Genomic DNA, 22,366 nt, shown 5'->3' with positions numbered 1-22,366 from the left:
AGTATGGCATCCAAAGTATGTAGCTTCCAGACTGATTTGAGCAGCATCAACACTCAGGATTCTGCCATGGACATCAGAGTTCAGCCTTCCAGGATCTACTTTTTTATTTTTATTTTTACTAAAACCATGAGAGGCACCATCCAGAACTTGGTACAAAAGTCATATACTAACAGTGCCATTCTAGCCATGTCTACTCACAAGTAACTCCTACTGAATTCAGTGTGGCTTAATCCCAGGTTAAGTGGGGCTAGGACTGTAGCAATAGAATTAAAAAACTGAGCACAGGAATTTTAGTACCAGAACTGAATAGAGCTCACAACTCTTTCACATAAAAATCCACCCCTGCTTACCCCAAGCTTCCTTCATTTCAGCAGTAAAAAGGCAGAAGGGGGAGTCATTCATTTGCTACTGTTGCTAAATAACTGGGAGTCAGAAATCCTCAGGGATCAACTGCAAATCACCCAGAAATCTGTCAGTAAATACAAATCTACTTTCTCACCATCCCTGCTATATACACTTGCCTGGTGGTAAGTCCCATTGACCTTAACAACACTTACTTCTGAGTAGATATGTCTAGGAGTGCAACCAAGATTGAATTTCTGCGTGTTCATCAGCCATAAAAGACCCAGAGCTTTTGACTGAGAAAAAGATAGTATGCCTAATTAGGGATTGGGGAGAAAATTTATATTATTGTTATTTGCACATACTTCTGAATCAAATCATACTTCAAACAGCTTGTCGATGCTGCCAAGGAGGTTTCCGCCAGCAAAGAACCAGATCATCCCTCCTCTGCAGCTGTCTAGTCAGTGTGCATGGGGCTCAGTGTTGGTGGGGTTTTTTTGACAACTTACTGAACGTGGGCTTTTGTTTTGTTTCTTCTTACAGCACACTTATGTTAAGGTGATTAGAAACAGTCTCTAAAAACGCCCTTCTCCCCCTTCTGCTAGACCTTCCTGCCCTCCCTTTTAGCAAAACCGTCCCTTGGGCCTGGGAGCATGAAGTGTGCGTGTGAGAAAGTGCGCGCATATTGCTTTGGAACTGGAGTGCACTTCACGCAAGCAATGCAATGCAGCCGCTGTGTGTACGATATATATAGGAACAAGAAACACAGCGCATTTCAAACTGCTCCCCGTGCATTTGTTTCCTGATGTTTCCCCATGCCCGCTTTCTTAAGCACCCTCTCCTACGAGGACACCGCAATGCAAGAACACGTAGGAACGGATCGACACAGAGAAATCCGCCTGTGCGCGTTGCCGCCAAATCCGGCAGCGCGACGGAGGCGCTGGAGAGGGAGAAGGCCTGTGAAGCTCCAGCGTCTCCATGGCAACCGCTAAGGAAACAGCATGGCGACTGAGGACAAGGAAGCCGCTGCAGCGGGTAAGGGCAAAGCCTCCGGGAGGCTGAGGAAAAGCAGCTGGCTGATTCTCTCGGCCTTTATCCCCGGTGGTACCCTTAGGCTGCGTCTTGTGGAGTAGTAGTGAAGCCCAGAGAACACAGCTTGGGCGGGCGGGTCGGAGCCCCGCTGGGTCCACGCGCACGCCTCCCTCCCTGCAAGATGGCACGTTCATCTCCAACATGGCAGAAGAATTCAGCAGGATGCCTTTTGAGAGCGGCCCCAAAATGTGGGTGTTGCAGAACTGCCTGAATGCGAAACTTGCTCCACATCCTGCGCTGGAAATATGGGCCAGCCGACTTCACACTGTCAGACGTAATTTCTTCAGCTTTAACTGCTTGACGCACATATTTCCCATATTTCACAGAATCATGAAAGTTTGAGGGGACCTCGCCACAAGGTCATCTTATCCAACCCACGGCAACCCAGGAATCTTTTCCCCAACACGGGCACCACTGTGAGAGTAAGAGTCTCATGCCTTCCCAACTGAGCTATCCCATATAGTTTTATTTTGCATAACGAAATCATCAGTATTAAAAATATAGTGCCATTTTTATAAGCAGGGCACAATTCAGTTTGCTGGGGAAACCCAGTCAGATGGGGTGGGGCATAAATAATAAATATTATTACTTATGTCAGCGGCGTTACATATTAATTCACATTTATCTGTGCAGTCATACTTCGGGATAAATGTGCTTCAAGTTAAGTATTTTCGGGTTGCGCTCCGCGGCAACTCAGAAGTAACGGAGCGCGTTACTTCCAGGTTTCACCGTGCACACATGCACAGACGGTCAAAATGACATTACACGCTTGCGCGGAAGCGGCGAGACGCGACGCACGGACGCAGGTTGCGCTCGCTTCATGATGCGAATGGGGCTCCAAAACGGATCCCGTTCGCATCCCGAGGTACCACTGTATGCAATAAATAGATGCCCTTTTTGGACAGTCGTGTCACATATTACATTTCTCCAGGGCTGAAAGTAGCTACATGTTTTGCCCAGCATAACAACAGTGTATTCCTATCCGCCCCAGCTGCAACAAAACATGTCTCTCCCATATCAGTCTCTACAGCCACAGGAGGTGCTGTAACTCTCCAGTGGTTTGACTTTACCCTCAAAGGTGCACTCTTCCATTTTCTCCTGAGACGGATACCTACTGAAATCTACATTAGCATGTGTGACTTGGTGGGCTATAAATTCTTTTTTGTCGGTTAGTAGGTTTAGTGGGCATATTTGTATAGTAAAAATAAAATACACTGGGTTAGGCTATGGGCATAGCCAGGCTGAATGTTGCGGAGGGGAGTGCAGGACCTCAGTTAAGTATGGTACTTTTATTGATTTACTTGATGGGGGGGGGGGGAGCTGCCCCCTGCCCCCCCCTTGGCCAAACCTAACTTGGGTTAGGCTCAAGTTGTAAATCCCATTGATTTATATAAGATTTAAATTTAAGTGCTTAATTGCCATTTATTTAAAAGGTGTATAAACATGCATACATAATCTTCTCTAAATTCCCTATCTGAAATAGGTGCCCTATACAGCTGATTAACAGAGTGTGTGCATGGTAGTGATTCACCTTGTATGGTGTTATAACTTCTTAGCTGAAAACTTTAAATATTAGGAGGCTGGGAAATTTCCACACTTCTCCCCAGCAATTATTTAATATTTCTGAAGACTTCAGGAATGATCTAGTCTTCTGTTGGATATTGCCAGTAAAAAGGCTGAACACAAGAAAGATAAAAGCTTTTTTTCCTCAAAGAGGAAGAGTTTATATAAATTGGTTTGATGACTGGTTCTCAGAAATGTGGTAAACAGCATTTCCCTAAAAGCTCACTTTCAGAATTATATGATACACAAGTCTTGGTCCTACTTTTTATTCTGTGAACTGATGCTCCTGTATAAATTAGAAATTTCAGTAGATGTTCTTTGTCTCTCTCTGAGCAATAACAGTCACAGTATTGACTAATAATTAATCTTCAGGGTATTGTCATGCACAGTTTCCAAGAGCTTTCAAGGTTAAAGCATCTCTTGAGTCTTATTACATTGAACTATTCTTTGTATGTCATTTGATCAAGGTTTTGATATACAAAACATTTCGTCTACAATAATCTCCTTGAACTCAGTGAGACTGCTGATAAGTTAGTACTCTTTTAATTGTGGAAATATTCTCATAGACATATGATGAATGGGCCCAACCATGAGCCATTTCATCAGTTGTCATGTTTATTATGCTCTCAGTTGCAATGTTTAAGGCAATGACTATTATTAGGCATATAACATACTTTTTTTTTTTACTTCAGAAAGGTAAAATGGCTTTTGTGACATGTAAAGTAAGGTTTCTCTAACTAGGGTTGCCATATTTTGAAGAGCAAAAAAGAGGACACATTTGCGGACTTCTACTTTTAACAATGGGGACACGGGTGGCGCTGTGGGTTAAACCACAGAGCCTAGGACTTGCTGATCAGAAGGTTGGTGGTTCGAATCCCTGCGATGGGGTGAGCTCCCATTGCTTGGTCCCTGCTCCTGCCAACCCAGCAGTTCGAAAGCACATCAAAGTGCAAGTAGATAAATAGGTACCGCTTCGGCGGGAAGATAAACAGCGTTTCCGTGCGCTGCTCTGGTTCGCCAGAAGCGGCTTAGTCATGCTGGCCACATGACCCGGAAGCTGTGCGCCGGCTCCCTCGGCCAATAAAGCGAGATGAGCACCGCAACCCCCAGAGTCGGCCACGACTGGACCTAATGGTCAGGGGTCCCTTTACCTTTACCTTACTTTTAACAAAGGATCGCTATGACGACTCTCATTTTACATACCCATGAAAAAGAGGATGTGTCCTGGAAAAAGAGGACATATGGTGACTTGCCCCTGTTGATAGTGCACAAGCAGTATCAGTCCATGGTGTAGAATCTTGAATTGGGTCACAAAGTTGTCTTATGAACATTGCCAGGCATGGCTATATCCTTGCATCCAATACTGCATTTATTTGTCTTGTTGGTTACTGGCAGAAATACCCAAAAGTACATATATTTGCTTCCATAGGTGGTCCATTTTGATCAAATGAAATTGCATTTGCAAGTAAAAGTAGTGCAAGTTTTTTGCAGTTCATACATTCTTGTTAGTTCGGACCAAAATCACGTATTCCTAACTATTCTCATGTTAGCTCTGCTGAGTTTAGTAGCAGTTCCTTCACTGTAAGTGTGCTTATGAATGCTTTAGGATCATTTCTTTGCCTCAAGAGCCCAGTGCACCATGGAAACAGGAGTTGCTCCACCTCAAGAGGTTGCTGTGCTGTGAAGACAGGAGTAAACTAAGAAATCTGAGTCCTGAGCTGTTGGGAATGCTGTTCCACAGAACAGAGGCAACCACACTAAAAGCCCTACTCTGAGTTACAGTACTGCAGAGCGGTTTCTGAGATGTATGAAACTTGCAGGAGAAACTCTCCCAAGGATTGCAGTGATCTCCTGAGGGTATAAGGCCATCTCTCAAGTAACCTGATCCTGAGCTGTATAGGGCCTTATAGGCTAGTGCCAACACCTTGAACTTGGCCCAGTAGCAAATCGGCAGCCAATGCAAATCCTACAAGCAGAGTGTAGTTTGTGCCCGAATGAACCTACTGTAGCCACCGTTGCAGCCTCTGGACCAACACCAAGAGTTGGCCCACATAGAGTGAATTTACTATGCTATGAGCACCCTGTGATCCCCGAAAGCATATGCTACAATGCATTTGCTAAATTTGAAAGCTGCCACAAGATTCTTTGTTGGTTTTGCTGCAACAGATGGACATGGCTACCATTCTGGAAGTCCTTATTCTGCAAATTAACATGGAAGAAGAAAGCAACATGGTCTGTCACATTTCAGAGTTAAGTTAGATTCCCCGCCCCCCTCATCAGCTGTCTGGTTTCTTCTCTTTACCAGTTGGGGTACTGTCATTATTATTATCCAAGCTAAACAATGTTTCCATGCACTCTGGCACTCGTCATGGTGTCCCATTGTGCCAGAAGTGGTTTAGTCATGCTGGCCACATGACCTGGAAAACTGTGGACAAACACTGGCACCCTCAGTCTGAAGCATCCAGGGGTCCTTTACCTTTTTACCTTATGCAAGGAAATAGCATCAAAACTTCTAGGTACTGTTAAGAGCAGTCAGAAAAGCCGATCTGAAAATTCCTGCCTTCCCTATCCTCAAAGAGATGGAACCTGTATAACTTACTAAGAGTCACCTAAAATTTCCCAAATATCTCGGAGCATTGCTGATAATTCACATAGGTGGCAACCCCAATAAAATATTAATGCAATTTGCATAGTTTATACCATGACAAATAATCACGTTAAATTAAAACTCATTATAAAGCTACCATTTAATTATCAAGTTTAAAATGCTGTGGATAAAAGGTCTATAGTTCTGGAAGTAAGTATGAATAATTTCACCGCTTACTATCAAGCTAAAAAAACCACACACATCGTAGCCAAAAAATAAATAAATTAAGAAAAAATGTATATAGAATATACAATGTTCTTTATTGCAAGGAAATGAACAAATAATAAATGTATAAACGCTACTATTAAATTCTTAGGCCAGTTCTAACATGCTGTGTTACAGTATTAGCCAAATGCAATATTAGCCAAATGCATCTTAATCAGTATTCCAGTGTATTCTCAAAAGCACAACTGTTCAACAGGCTTTGACTTCTAGCATATAACCACTTAAAGAAAATGGACAAAACACTCCAAACCTTCCTTGTACAAAGATGTACTCAATCAGCAGTAAGGGTGCAATCCTAACCCCACTTACCTGAATTCAAGTTCCACTGAATTCAACAAGACCTGCTTCTGAGTAGACATCATTAGCATGGTGCTGTAAATTATCCTTCACTGCAACTTGCAATAGAGTAGCTAGTGCTAGTACTACTCAGAACAGATCCATTAACATTAATAGACATGGCTAACTTAGGTTAATTAATTTCACCAGGTCTCTTCTGAGTAGAACTTAGTTGGGTACAATCCAGTGTCAACCTATCCTGGTTAATTAGTATATTCAGCACCCTCGTCATGAAAATTTATTTATATCAAAATCTTCAGTAAGTATGCATGCATATCTTTTATGCCTTTAGACCTAAAATGCATTTTAATAAATGAATAAATAGCTGGTGCATAGGTAACTGGATGTGGTTTGTGGTGTGACAGACACCAGTTGCCATGGTTTGATCTGAATCAGCTATGGGGATGTGCTATTTTCCACTGTGAGGAAGGCTCCCATTACTACTAATGGGAGCTTGCCTTCCACTGCAAATAGCTGATGGAGCGGGGGACGGACTCTGGTTCTGCTTGGGACTGTGGCGGGGCAAATGTTTAAAACCCCCAAACATCAATGCCCAGATTTTTTATTTTTAAAAAATCATGCTTGCCAGGGTTAGAGGTGTGAAAAATGCATTTAGTTTAGCTCTAAGATGACAAGGATGGGGGAGGCAACATCTCTCCGAAATGTCATTACCAATTGGAGTTTTTCAGAAATAATTAAAGGGACAGATTCAAAGAAAGCGGATTGAGAAATTTCAATTACATTTCACCGACTTTCTGTTTTACTTGATATACTGCCTTCACACAAAGGAAATTGTTTTCAGAGCAGCTCACAACACACAAAGTAAACAAACAAAACTTATAAATAATATGTTTTGCTAAATGCCTTATCTGATAAAGAATTACAGAGAACTCAGAAGATTCCTCACTGTTTTATGACACTTTGGTTGGTTATAAGAAAGATCTTGTCATACTGAGGACAAGAGAAATTATATATACTGTATATAACACATTCATTATTGTTTCATTTTGCAGAATCTGCAATAACTGAAATCCATAAGAAGATCACTGAGGCTTTTGAGGTGTTTGACCATGAGTGTAATAAAACTGTGGATGTCAGGTCTGGAAGATCTTCTTTCAGAACTATTACAATGTAACAGTGTTTTAGAGTGTAAGAAGCCAGAGTTGGTGTATATTGCTATACAGTGGGACCTCTGGTTAACAACTTAATTCGTTCTGGAGGTCCGTTCTTAAGCTGAAACTGTTCTTAACCTGAGGTACCACTTTAGCTAATGGGGCCTCCCGCTGTCTCTGCGCTGCCGCTGCACGATTTCTGTTCTTATCCTGAAGCAAAGTTCTTAATCCGAGGTACTATTTTTGGGTTAGCGGAGTCTGTAACCTGAAGCGTCTGTAACCTGAAGCGCCTGAGGTACCACTGTACATTTGCCCCAGGGCTTGTGAATTAGCCTCACTCCTTTTGAGGCAGCAGCCTTGCCAGCACTCTGGGGAAGCTCCCGAACTATACAGTGGCTTTTAGGGGGCAATGAGTGGATGGAGGTGGGGACTAGGCAGCTGGTAGTTTCCCTTTGCCTTATCTGAAGGACTCTTGGAATACTTCTGGCACCAGCACAAACTTAAAGGCATTTGTAAGGTGTTTCGGAGGCAAGGATGACAAAACTGTATAGGATGCCTTTTTAGCTATTTCAGTTTCTAGAAAGGTTAGCCACAGCAAAAGCTACAGCATTAGAGTCTTGTGGTACCTTAAAGATGAAAATAATATTTATTATGGCATTATAATAAATAGTTCATAAATTGCCAAAAGACTCTTAGACTATTTTTTAGCAGTTGTCTCCTACAACAGCAACTTAATTGGGTTATAGCATCATCCTGTAGAATTGTTTTGTTTCTATACAGACATGCAAAGGGAAAAAAGATTACTGTATCTTCTTTAAATTTTCTTTCAAGGATACGCATGCCCAAAATCTTGCAACACTTTCTCAATAAGCACAGTTCAACTTTATTTATTTTTTTTATTAAAGAGAGCTGCTGATACATGTTTAATTTGCCACTAGGCTTGTATCTCTGGTCTCAAGAGCACCGACTAAATTTGAAGTAATTTTAGGTATCTAGTCACTGTAGGATGGGAGGTATTTGTTTGTTACTATGTTATGTATTTTTGTGTTTTTATATTGTAAACCACCCTGGGATCATTGGATGAAGGGTGGTATAGAAATTTAATAAACAAACAATAAACAAACAAACAAACAGACAGACAGACAGACAGACAAACAAAATATGTTAATGTGAGGGAAGTTTCCTGTTCTCTTCTTCTCCCTGCAGCTGTATGTGCCTCCTAAAAATCCTCTCTGGAGGATCAGGAGTCAGAACCTGTCATGAACTGGTTGGACACAGAAGAATGGTGGGAGGAACCAGCTGGGAAACCACCAAGGGAAGAAGGCTCAGAGCCCAGGGAGTGGTAGTGGGACAACAATGAGTTATTAGAGGGAAAAGAGAAGGTGTCAGAAGCTGAAGAGGTAACAGGACTTAGTGAGCTGGGAGAGACTGTGGCAGAGAGAAGTCCAGAATCAGAGGCAGAAGCTAAAGCAGGTTAGTGGGAGGAGGGAAGTCAAGAAACAGAGATGAGTCAGGCTGGTGATGAGTCACTGGTGTCTCTTCTGTTGAGACAAGCTCCCCTCCCCACTGACTCCTAGAGCCAGAAAAGGCATGAAGCAGGAGGAGCAGATGCAGACAAGGAGGTGCAGTCTCTGATTGCCTGGAGAAAAGGGGACATAGATGGCTGAGGGGAGGCAGGGACCTTTAGACAACTGATTTCATGGGGTAAGGCCTACTGAACTACTGCACTCATTAGGCCTGACACAAATCCAAGTCTGTAAAGATCATGTTTTTGATAATAAAGCGTTCACTCCAATGTCGAATGGTGTGATATTCTGGCCAGCTTCTAAGCAATGTAAGTAGGGTATGTTTAGGTAGGGTATGGGGAGCTGCTGGGTAAAAGAGGAATTGGCCCACAACTGTAGCTGCTAAAGATTTGTATTGCACTGCAGATTTATTAACAAATCTATTCTTTCTTTCAGGGAGATTGGTACAATCATTAGGTCATTAGGATGCTGCCCAAGTGAAGGGGATCTACATGATATGATTGCAGAGGTACTGTGTTTTTTAAGTTCTATCATTTTATACAGGAAATCTGATCTCTCTTCCTTAACAAAAGTTTAAAATACCATATGGAGGAACTGCCTTTATACCCATACCTAAAGTGCATCATTTGTGCACAGTTCAGAGTCCTCCATGAGTGTGAGAGCTAAAAGACTGAAGCAGGGAACCTTACCTGTGGTGGAAACCCTTGCATGAATTAAAATTCTGCAGGGACAGGACTTAGCTGTGCACCCTCACTCTCCTTGCACCTTTGTTTATACCTGACAAGACCAAATGCCCAGATAGGGCTAATGACTTTAACCTCAGGACTGTCTAATCAATTCCCCCCTTTGTAATAAATACCAGTTTTCAGGAAATACTCAACTGTAAAATTGATGAAGTAAAATAATGGCTCAGTAATGCTACAGGCTACTGTATCAAAAATGAATGCAGTCAATAGGACTTAGAAGTATAACTTTACTTTTGTGGATAAAGCATTTCTGTAACAATTCCTTAACTAGAGGTCTATTCTACACATTGTCACTAGACTGCCTCTGTTCTTTTCTGATCTTGACTATGAAAGGTATCCTGTTCTTCATGGATGGTTTCGTTCTTCCAAGAGAAATAACTGCTCCAGTGTAAACAATTTCATATAATAACATTTTATTCTTTCAAAAATTATGTTTTGAAGGAGCAGTGTTTTGCACAAATGTACTGTTACCACTAGAGGACAATGTTGAGTTACTGAAAATGCCCACTGTTGCTTGTCTCGTGTAGTCTTGGGAGTATTATGATAATGAACAAATTGGATGTCAACAAACAATATGTTTAAAACGACAAGCTTTAACCTATATAATTGTTAGAATCATCTTAGTATCCTTGTTAGAATCTTAATTTTCATCATCATCATCATCACTTTTAATTTGTATACTGTATTTCTATTTTACAATACCCAAAGTGGTTTACAAGCTGAAGAAACAAAGAATCTACACCTTATAACAATCTAATCCAATACAAAAATGTGATAATAAGCTGAAGAAACAAAGAATGTACACCTTATAACAATCTAATCCAATACAAAAATGTGATAATAAAAAATAACTTTAAAATAAGCAACTTATATCAAATAAAGTAATATTCAACAATCCATTAGAATAGTATAGAATAATATTAAATATCAGCATATAAAAATTAAACAGAAATCCGCTCTTAACAATTGTAATAAAAAGATTCTAAACTATAATCAATAAAACAATGGCAAGTCACAGTGCATAAAATAATACAATACAAATTGAGAAGCAGAGACTGGAGGGTGGGGCAAGGCAGGTGGAAGAAGGCAAGGCAGAATTAAGAACGCATCCTATTAATGTTCAGTGATTCTCCCAGCATGTTTTCAAACTGAGATAGGATAGCCTGCCAATACAAAGTGTATTTAGCGTATTTTATTTAGTGTATTTTATTGAGTCGTTATATTTTGCTATATAAAATTTCTATTTAAGAGTCTGTTCTGGTATAATGTGGAGACCAATCTCCCATGACTTTCCTAAGATAGAAAAGCAAAGTGGCATCAGATAGCTTTCTGCACTGTAACATATCACTGGTGTCAGCTGACCCAGGTATTAGGTAAGTGAAATCTATCTATAACTGGCCTCTCATAGTATACCGTAATTTGTGCTAACGTGTAGGCTGCCTGCTAATGGTTGCAAATCTAGCAGGAGTTGAAATACCGTATCAAGGAACTACAAGCACTATTCCGAAGTTATTTGGGGACCAGGTTGTAATTCAATTGCAGAGTGCATGCTTTGCATACAAAAGATTCAGAGTTCAAGACCTGCCAGGTATAGCTAAGAAAGACCTCATTCTGAAACTCTGGGGAGTTGCTTCTAATCAGCGTAGATAAACCTACGGTCTGACTCTGTATAAATCGGCTTCCTTTGTTCCTATGCTGACATCAGAGAAACCCCAAACTCCTTTTTTTAATATTGGTGCAAGGTAGTTTAAAGGGGACGTGTTCCTGGTACATTCTGCAGGCATTCTGCTCCTCCTGTTTTCAACATCCACTGATTCAGAATTTCACCATACACTCCCACTCTGATTATGCCCATGCAATGCATACTCTGGGCTCCGTGTCTGAGCACGCTGCTTTGTGTGAAGGCCAGGCCATCTGTATGTGGCCAGTGTTACAGATCAGAGAGGAAGGAGAGGAATGGGGACTGGTCTGATGTATCCTCTCTGCTCTCCACATCTGACTGCCCTCTGCTACAGATGTCCTATTCTCAACATCAGTCCATGGATTCAATGTATCCATGTGAAGGATAAGATATTTGCCTTTATTTTATTATTATGTTTGCAAATATCTGCTAGCTTAAACTTGAGAAAACTCATTTTCTTTTCAGTTTGTCTATATTTCATCTTGCTTATGTATTTTTATTTTTAGGTAGAAGAAGAAGAACCAACTGGGTTTATTCGTTTGGAAAAATTCCTTCCCATGATGACTAGGGTATTGACGGAAAGAAGGTGATTTAAAAAAGGACCTGTTTATATAACTTGAGTCATGCATATATTTATATAGTGTGGGCTATTGGGTTGTTGTTTTTATTTTTATTATGTATTTTGTGGTTTTATATCTTGATTTTATTCTGTGAACCACCCTGAGGCCCCCGGGTGTAGGGCGGTATATAAATTCAATTAATAATAATAATAATCACACACACATCTAATTTTATTCAAGGTTCTTTTATAAGCTGTACAGACAAAATCTGTTTTAAAGTATAAGCTTCACTGTGAAAAAAATATAATAGATTTGTTTTTAAAACTGGGCATGTCAGTTCTACTATTCTTCCACTGTATTGACTTCATTGTGTATGTCTTTCTAGAGACTTTCTCTTAAATAAAATGGTAACAAATTCCATGGGAAGATATGTTGAGAACAAAAATTGGCATGGATAATGACTTTACCTAATTAGCAGTACAAAGTAAGCATCATCATAAGTAATTCATAGACCTCTGCTTAGAGGTCTTTCTCAGAGCCCAGATTGCAACAACAAATGATACTCTTCTTAAAAGAGAAGAGCAAGGCAATGGTGCTGCTACAGCAAAGAGACTGGGGCACAACTGAGATACATAACACCACTAAGTATTTTTTTAATTGAATCATTTCAGGTACCGCCCAATTCCAGAAGATATTCTTTTACGTGCATTTGAGGTCTGTATCAATTAAATTCTACTTATGGAGGAGAATACTACTTAAATCAAGAGAAGGAAGAGTAATATTTTATATTCTATTCTTTTTAGGTTTTAGACCAGAATAAATGTGGACATCTTACTAAAGATGAGCTGGTCAAGTACATGACTGAAGAAGGTATATTGACAAGATGCTTTTGCTGTTCTTAAGTGCAGACTCCACAGCTATATGTGGTCAGCTCCTACCTCGGCCTCTGATAGTGCAGGAACCTGGAAAAGGGCCTCTGAGAAGGGCCCAGGTTTGGAGGGGACCCCAATTTTGGGGGTTCATAGTTAATTTTACTTTCTGAGAATGATCTTAATAATCAGGCAGGTTCATGTGGGAGAAGGTGGCCCTAAAGACACTTGAATCACAAGCCATTAAAAGTGAAAACCAGCACTTTGAATCAGTGGCGTAGCGTGGGTTGTCAGCACCCGGGGCAAGGCAAGTAATTTGCGCCCCCTAACCAGTGGATTTGCGCCCCCTAACCCCCAGATGTTGCGCCCGGTGCAGCCAGCCCCCCCTGCACCCCCCACGCTACGCCACTGCTTTGAATTGTGCTAAGAAGTTACCAAGTTCATCTGTTATATGATTATGTGTGTATGCAATGAAAGCAAAAGTACCCAGGTCTGTGCTTTTTTCTTGGTGTGATTGAAAAAACGTACGGTAAGTAGCAAGAATGCTTGAGAAGGCTGAGCAGTAAAAAACAAATAAAAACGATAGCCATTTGCAAATATTCCTGTTTTTGCTGCAGGTGAGCCTTTCACTCAAGAAGAAATGGAGGAAATGCTGTCTGCTGCTGTGGATCCAGAAACAAATAATGTTCGCTACAAAGACTACATCTCAATGATGGTTGTGGATGAAAACTAAGGACTTCTTGTGTAACTCATATAGGTCTGAACCTTTTGCTTGGTGCTTGTTGATTAACATCATTGGAGTTGTTCTGTATTTGCCATGAGATTGCAGCAGAGGCTTATGTTGAAATAATTCATCTATGAAAATATTATCCTTTTATATACTTAGTAAAATGCAGAAGTTCTAAAAAGATAGTTTTCAAATGTTGATCAGTTTGGATAAGAAAATAAGAAAACTTCAGATTATGCAGAGGAAGCACGAACCACTGGGTCCAGCAGGATTTATTCCCAGGTAACTAAGTATAGGATCCCAGCCAAAAACTACAGTATGAAATATTATCATTATTATTTATTGAATTTATATACCGTCCTATACCCAGAGGTGTCAGGGCGGTTCATAGAAAACACGTACGTACTAGGGAGGAAGTCCCATGAAACATAGCAAAACTCACTTCCAAGTAAACATGCATAGGTTACAGAACAAAACAATGAGGGGCAACATATTATTATTATTGTTAATTGCATTATTAGTCTTTTAAAAATGAAAAATAGAAATAATTTCATGAATTAATTCAGATGTAGACAGAACTAGGAAGAGTTGTACTTCAAGTAAATAAGTTATGATATAACTAACATTTTGAAGGCAAAACTATTAGAGATCAGTTCATATTTAACATTGATCCTTATATTTTGGTCTGCATAGATGCGAACTTACCAAATGTTTTGATTTATAGCAAAACTCTCTAAAACTATATGACTTTGATCTGACTTCATTAAGGAAGTTATGCAAACTAGTCAAACAGTCTAGTTGTTTGTTGAGACTTGAAAAATCTGTGGAGAAAATCTGTGGAGGAGCTGTTATTGAAAGGATTTTCTGTAACTAAAAGCAGAGCACTGGTGAAGGCTCTTGACTTGGGAACACTCTTTCCCCATTGTTCCTAGAAAATAAGTTTGTTGACTTCCAGGTATGCTGTAATGCTTCTCTGTTTATTCAAGGTATTACTTCCTCCTCCTTCCACTGGTCTAGTTTGCATTTAAGAAGATTCTGCTGACTAAATTGTGTTTGTGGTGGTGAAACTCTCTTCAGAGGTTTGCAGCATCACAATTTCCTGTTGATTCTCCTTAATAGCTATCTTGGACTAGGCCAGAGAGGCCTGGTTAAGGGTAAGGCGGCAGTGTGCTTAAACCTTTTTACAAACACACTTGGAGATATAGCCCTGCCCCAGAGAGAGCAAATAAAAGACAAAGCAGGGGATAAGATGGGCATGATCACAAGGCCGCTCTGTAGGATGGATTTACAGGAAGTAGATGTGAAAAACTTAAGAGCAAGTGAGACCTTGGGCCAACCCATGTGAAAAACACTGGAATCGTGAAATTATGAGTTACTTAGAAAGTTCCTACCATGAAAGCAAATGCAGATTTTGAATATTTTTAGAAGAAATATTGTCTGTTAATTCACATTTACTTGCATTATCATGGTAAAAGTAACTTGGAGGCAAGATGGAACTCCTTCCCTCTGCTAGGAGGAGCTCAGAGAGAAGAACGTCATGGTGCACCTGTAGCAATGAAAACCAGATGCCTTCACCTGCCCCACCTACAACAAAACATGTCTCTCCTGCGTTGGTCTCTACAGCCACAGCGGGTGCTGTGACTCTCCAGAGTCTTGACTTTACCCCCAAAGGCACACTCTTCCACTGTCTCCCGAGTTAGAAAGATGCCAACAACAACCAGATGGAACCCTTTTGGAATGGCACAGCTGCCAGTTGTCCAAGATACAATAGCCCAATAATATTTTATGGAACCATCCCCTTATGTAGGAGCCAAACCACTGCAACCTAGTGACTCCTACTCCTACAGAACTTATCCTCAGGATACTACCAGTCAATGGTATCCAAAGTCACAGGTCAAGAATAAGCAACAGGGCCGCACTCTCCCTGCCTTCTCCCAATAAAAGCCATCCATCAAGGTGACCAAGGGCAATATGGTCCCACAGCCAGGCCTGAACCCAGACTAGAATGTGTTTGGATAATCCAGTTTCCTCTAAAAGTACTTGCAAATGAACAGCTACCATTCCCCCACCCTGGGGATATTTTGCAGCAAGCCTCCAGAGCTGACTTTTAAAGGCACAGTTGCACTACTGCTTCTTTATGGGAAATAAGTAGAACCTCTTCATGTAAAGATGCGTTTATTACGTCAGTCTCCTCCAGCTCACTTGAATTAACCGACAAGCAAGCACTAAGCAGGGAGGCAATTGCCCAGGCCGCCACAAGCACCTTGAGTCCTCAGGACTCAAAAGCTGAAACAGATCCCATAACACCAGACATGCTGGACATTTCAGCTGCATCTGTCTCAACTACGGTGTTTAAATTTACACAGAAGCAAGCAACTTTATCCTCAAAATGCCTGACAATTTTTTCTTAGCAGGCACCCAAGAAGAAGAAGAAGAAGAAGAAGAGGAGGAGGAGGAGGAGGAGGAGGAGTAGTTTGGATTTGATATCCCGCTTTATCACTACCCTAAGGAGTCTCAAAGTGGCTAACAATCTTCTTTCCCTTCCTCCCCCACAACAAATACTCTGTGAGGTGAGTGAGGCTGAGAGACTTCAGAGAAGTGTGACTGGCCCAAGGTCACCCAGCAGCTGCATGTGGAGAAGTGGGGAAGCGAACCTGGTTCACCAGATTACGAGTCCACCACTCTTAACCACTACACCATGCTGGCTCCGGACTCCCCATTCAGAGGGGCAGATATTAATAAACCCCACACTACTTGGAAAAGCACTGTTGGGCAGTTAATTGCGGATGTAATGGAGGTGAAAAAGAACAATTTATTTGCTGCCCTCAACACCATACAGTAGGCACAGTCATGCACTCTAAAGTCAGCTTGGTCACCTTCCCAACAAATTTTGTGCCATATTGCTGCCGTTGTCATCTAGCCTGTTTCATCATCTAGAGTACCGCAGGGAAGCCAAGGAGCAGCATGGGCATCACCATTGCTGAGGACTCTTAGGGGGAACCATGTTGATTGCCCTCTGCATCTCACCATTGCATAGTGAGCCTGGGGCCTCAACTGAATTGCCAGTTCTGTTCACCAGAATTTTGCCAGCTATGTCTTAGAATGTCTCTGCAGTGTTGTGACCTGGCGACAATTGCCAAGAAGCAGCGAGGGTCCTGAATTTTACAAATTGACTTTAACTAACCAGCTAATTCTTTGCAAACTGGGTTCTAGTTCCGCATGTATTCACATATTTAACTAATTTGTTTCTAATTACACATATTTTACCCACGGGTCTAGCATGGGATAATATGATTAGCCTTTTAAAAAATCATTATAATAACTACATTTCATTCTTAGGCTGTAGTGGCTGACTATAGAAAGAAGTCCCAAGTTAATTATTTACATTTTTTGTAGAGCCTGGGTGAATAATACTTCCTAATCCTGGTATCTGTTACTGCTTAAACTACTCTGAAATCTCTTCTAGGGACTCTTATCTCAAGACAGTAAATCAGATTTCTCACACTATGCAAATAATTCAGTTGCAATACAGGGCAATCCAATATATTGTGGAGCCTTCATAACCTCTGTTTGTTCTCATAGAGTGGAATCAAGGTTGTGTAATAGCCAAGACAGGTGTATGGTGCCCAAATTTTGAACAGTGGCCTCTTAATTTTAGTTACAAAATGCTGTTCCTTTACACAGATCTTGAGAACATTAACTTGCCATTTGCATCTAAGACTATGAATGAACCATTATCAGAGACTAGTTTTATAGACTTGTTTCTTCTAGAACCTCTAATTAAGGCATGTGATATAATTAAGATTGTTGCCTTCTGTATCAGTAATTTCTTCTACAATTAAATTTTCACTTATGTTTTTAATAACTTCCTTCCCTGCTTTCAATGCTAATGACTAATTAGCCCCAGATTCGTTTCGTTTCAGTGCAATAAACAAGTAATGCCACAGTTTATTATTTTTTTCTAATAAAGAGCAGAAGTGGAGCACCCCTAAATGCAATAAATGCAAATAAAGTCTGAATAGCCTAAAACGTAATGAGAAAAACTGATTTGGACTTGTTTTTGATTTGCAAACGCTCTGCTTCTGAGAGTGGGTTTAGCTTAGCAGTTAGAGGACCATGTAGGAGCCACGAAGTACATGGTTAAAATCTCAGTTCAGCCTGAGCAAACTAGGTGGCCTTAGGCCAGCAAGTTTGCCATCCCAAGCCCTGTCCCCATGTTCACTCTCTAATCAGGGGATAATACAGACCAATTTTACAGGGAGGACACTGGGCCCAACTAGATGATCTGATGGTGGCAGCCTCATCTCTTACACAATTGGGTTGGCACTAATTCCCTATTAAGTAAAACACAGAAGATTTAAAAGGCCACATAGGCTGAAACCTCCTCCCACTGTACTCTCACATTCAGAAGCATTTCCTCCCAGCCATTTTTCTCCCTGTGAGGCAACATAACAACTGCTGGGAGTTGGGTAGATGGGAAGCATGTGCAAAGGAAGGGTTCGGTTCTTTGCTTCATCTGGTCACGCTAGGTAAATGTAAAGGTACCCCTGACCATTAGGCCAGTCGTGGACGACTCTGGGGTTGCGCGCTCATCTCGCTCTATAGGTCAAGGGAGCCGGCGTTTGTCTACAGACAGCTTCCAGGTCATGTGGTCAGCATGACAGCCACTTCTGGCGAAACCAGAGCAGTGCACGGAATGCCATTTACCTTTCCGCCGGAGCGGTACCTATTTATCTACTTGTGCTTGATGTGCTTTCAAACTGCTAGGTGAGCAGGAGCTGGGACTGAACAATGGGAGCTCACCGCATTGCGGGGATTCGAACTGCCAACCTTCCGATCAGCAAGCCCTATGCTCTGTGGTTTAGACCACAATTTCTTTCCCCTTAGAATCATAGAACTCCTCTTAGTCTCCTCTTTAACAGGCTAAACAGACTCAATTCCCCAAAAGGCTTGGTTTCCAAACCCTTTATCGCCTTGGTCACCCTCCTCTGCACACATTTCAGATTGTCAATATCCTTAAATTGTGGCTCCCAGAACTGTGACACAGTACTCCAGGTGCAGTCTGACCAAGGCAGAATAGGGTGGTACTATTACTTCTCTTGACCTAGACATTATCCTTCTGTGGATGCAGCCTAGTATGGCATAAGCTTTTTTTTTTTTTTTGCTGCTGCTGCATCACACTGTTGACTCATGTTAAGCTTGTGGTCTACTAAGACCCCTAGATCCTTTTCACATATACTACTGACAACCCAGGTACACTCCATCTTCCTGCCTAAATGTAGCACCTTACAGTATATTTGTTCCTATTGAAATTCATTTTGTTAGTTTGTAATTTAATTCTGTATGCATTTTAATTTAAGGTTAAAAAGAGCAATTATTATTATTATTTCAGTATTTGAATTTATAAACAGAAGGAAATGGTAGACCTGTCAATATAGTGCATCCAAATGCATGAAATTATTGTAGACTGTAAAATCTATGCTGCGTGCCTTCATAGTTAAATGAATGTGTAAAACATTACTTTTTATTGCTCAGAAAACATGTATCAATATGATATTAATAAGTATGCATTGATTTTTGCTGAGGAGAGCACAAGATTTATGAAAGCAAGTACTATTGCATGGCAAAAAATTAGAAGAGGGCTTTGCGTCCAATCAATAAAATAGTATTCCTTCGAGATCCAGAGACAACTTCCCCTAACCAATGAAATACTCCCACCTGGAAAAACAAATTGGCCTGTGTATGAATTGAAATACTGTACGCATTTATTAGGGCATTGGAATAGTTGCTTTGCAGTGAAATTAGAATCATTGGCATGTCAGATATCCTTTTTAGGAGGAAAAATCTCAAACACGAGAGCTTGGGTACTTAAGACTTTCCCCACCTGCCATTTTCCCACTGGAACTCCTTGCCCCACCTTCTTTCCCCCTTTCCAGCCACCTCTCTGAATTTCCAGGGTTAGGCTTGCATGGATGAACCCATGATTTGAACGGGGGAGGGGGAGAAATGGGAATGGGAAGAGTCGAATATTACCTGCAACATTCAATTTCCTTGAATGAAACATGCACCATCTTGAAACAGCTTTATGGGTCAAAAAAGCCACTGGAGTTTTAGGATGTATTAGAAGCTGCCTTATACCAACACAGAACTTTGGTCCATCTAATTCAGTATCCAGTGCTATGATTCTAGGACCCTGGCTGGCGGAGGTTGTACATAGAATTGCAGGCAGAACACTTTCTCACCCCTAGCTGGAGACACCAGGGATTGTACCTGGGACATTTTGTGCGCAGAGCATGTGCTCTGCCATTGAGTTGTATGTTGGGATTTTGACTACATGCAATCTGATGCAGCTTCCCACAGAAGCAATTAAGGAGTTGGCCCAAGACGAAGAAGACTGAGCAGAGGGAGTGATTTTTCCTAGACATATGGGACCTTGGATACAACTCTGCTATTGTCCGGGGTCTCCACATAGGCATGATGACTCATGACCTTCCTGGTTGGTTGGTCAGTATGTGGTTTGAGAGTTCATTGGAGTTTGTTCTGTGAGAGAGTTAAGATCCGTGTCTGTATCCTGTATATAGTAACTTGTGAGTCTGCTGTAAATAATAAACCTATAAGTAACCAATTTACTGGTAGCAGCATCTTGTTCCTGCTTCATCCTGCCTGCAACTGACTGCTTCTGGGCAGTCTGTGTATGCTCTGCTATATTCAAAAGGTTCTGGTTAAGATCCTGCAACATTGTAGACCTTCCCCTAAAGCAGGGGTGGAAAACTTCAGGCGAGGGGGACAAATATGGCCTTTCAGCCTTTTCCAGCTTAGCTATGCTATCCTCTTCCTCTTCCTCTTCTCTTCCTCCTAGCCACACCCCTCACCAGACCTGCTCTCCTGAAGTGCTTGTGTCCTTGAACAATGCAACGTACTATACACAGCAAAGAGTCACATCTGTTTCTCTGAATATCTTTGCCTCTGGCCACAGCAAGCGCTGGCATGCAGCCTTCGGAAGGATGTCCACAAGGAAAGCAGCCCTCAAGTTGAACAAGATTCCCCATTGCTGCCCTAAAGTGCTGAGTCTCCTTACATTCATTTGCATATCGATGTTATTTAGACCTGTAGTGGGGAGAGAAAGTGAGATAGGATACCACATCCCGAGTTGGAGATAGTTCATCCAAACTGATTGTACTGCAGATTTAATGCCATTATGTTTGCTTGACATACCATTAGATATGATTCTTTTTTGTTGTTGCAAGGATATTCTCCTAGCTGCCACGTATGTGGTTTTGGAACCAAGCCCCTCTAATTAGCGGAGACCATGAGAATGTATTTCTGGTGGCTGCTGACTAGCTCCTCATATATTTTACAATTAGTTCTCATTAAACATTCATTGGATTTTTCTTGTTAGTTCTCTTTCTTCTTGTTTGTATGCAGCCTTCCTCAACACAACGGAGCTGTCTTTTCTCTTGGGTCTCCCAAAAAGGGCTTTTAGCATTTTTATGAGACTAACTGCTAAGGTTTATTAGTTCCCAGACTGCATCCTTCGATGTGAAGTGTTGTTGCCTCTTCAAAATAAAGCTGCTGCCATCTTATTTAGCTCGAAAGATTTGTTTGAAATGTTCATCCCACGCAGCATGTACCTGATGTGGCCAACATTTTTTTTTTTTAGTACTAAACACTATTTAGAGACTCGAGCCAAAATAAGGAATTACAGAATGGAAAGACTTAAGTGACGGAACAAAGTGAAGAGCTGGTCCAAAACATTTAGGAATCCCTGCTGCCGCCCCTAACTCCTAATGGGTGAAGTGTGGACACATGATTGCCACCACCCCTATAAGAAATTCAGGACCAACCAAAGTACTTCCTCACAGGATGAAGCAATGGAATTTGTTCCCACAAAATATAGTAATAGCCGGAGTGTCTTAAAAGGGGGATTAGACAGGGGGACAATGCTACCCATAGCCACCAGCGATTATGACTATGTTCTGTCTCCATTGCTGGAGGAAGTATGTCTCTCTACTAGTTGTGGGGGTGGAGCTATTGTGGTCAAATCCTGCTTGCAGGCTTCCCATAGGCATCTGGTTGGCCACTGTGAAAACAGACTGCTGGATTAGATGGGACCACTAAAGAGCAAGCTCTTCTTATGCTGTAATCCACATTATCCTGTTCGCCAGTCATCTATCCATACACATTCTTGCAGCATGTTGAGTTGAAACATGGCTTGCCATTTCTCCCCATACCTGTGAAATTTCTAAATCATGAAGACAACAGTAGGTCAGATGGATTTTATTTGCGTCAAATCAACACTTACCTAAAACATACACTGCTTATCTAGGTCCAGGATATTGATTTGGCCTTCAACCTTTCTTTGTTTATCTTTTTTTTATGAAGAGGCCAATTCCTTCACCTCTAGTCATGCTGTGTCATAAACCCTATTCTGTTGAACCTGGGTTTAAATGACCCCTTTAGCAGCTCCCTTGTACAGCAATCAAGTACAATAGAAACTGCCCTTCTGGACTAACCAAAGAAGAAATGGTCACAAAAACATTCAGTCCTGCTAGGGCTCTCTTTTTGCAACTATCTGCTTAGTAAATTCTTTTGTATTTTCCTTTGCATTGCATTTCCAGGCAGTAAAGTGAGCTCTTATAAAAACTGTTAATTTTTATTAAATTTTTAAAATTTCAAATGCAAGTATGGGGTAATGGGTTGGGGGTGTATAAAATGATGCACAGTGTGAAGAAAGTGAAGAGAAATGCTCCCCCCCCAATGCTAGAACCTGAGATCATCCAAAGAAGCTGAATGACACGAGATTTAGGATGTGCCACGCTCAGGTCTGGACTAAATCAAATACCTGAGAAAGTTCTTGATGTTGCAGAATACAATGTAAGCTTCATAGCCAAAGCCAAAGAGTCCTGCAGCTACGCCTTGCTCAGTAACTAAGCACTTTAA

The 22,366-nt window shown here is 41.3% G+C and overlaps 1 protein-coding gene across 1 annotated transcript; it reads left to right on the top strand.

Moving 5' to 3' along the window:
* Positions 1-1,256: 1,256 nt before the first annotated feature.
* On the top strand, positions 1,257-20,051 carry DRC8 (dynein regulatory complex subunit 8). Its single transcript, XM_082218491.1, has 7 exons — positions 1,257-1,377; positions 7,219-7,303; positions 9,279-9,351; positions 11,777-11,856; positions 12,502-12,544; positions 12,634-12,700; positions 13,317-20,051. The coding sequence occupies exons 1-7, from the start codon at positions 1,344-1,346 to the stop codon at positions 13,430-13,432; spliced, it is 498 nt and encodes a 165-aa protein (XP_082074617.1). The 5' UTR covers positions 1,257-1,343; the 3' UTR covers positions 13,433-20,051.
* Positions 20,052-22,366: the final 2,315 nt, after the last annotated feature.

This window comes from Podarcis vaucheri, assembly GCF_965113315.1.
Source record: "Podarcis vaucheri genome assembly, chromosome: 3".
Classification (NCBI taxonomy): Eukaryota; Metazoa; Chordata; class Lepidosauria; order Squamata; family Lacertidae; genus Podarcis; species Podarcis vaucheri.
Note: the sequence above shows the minus strand (reverse complement) of the source record. Positions and strands in the feature narration are given on the sequence as shown.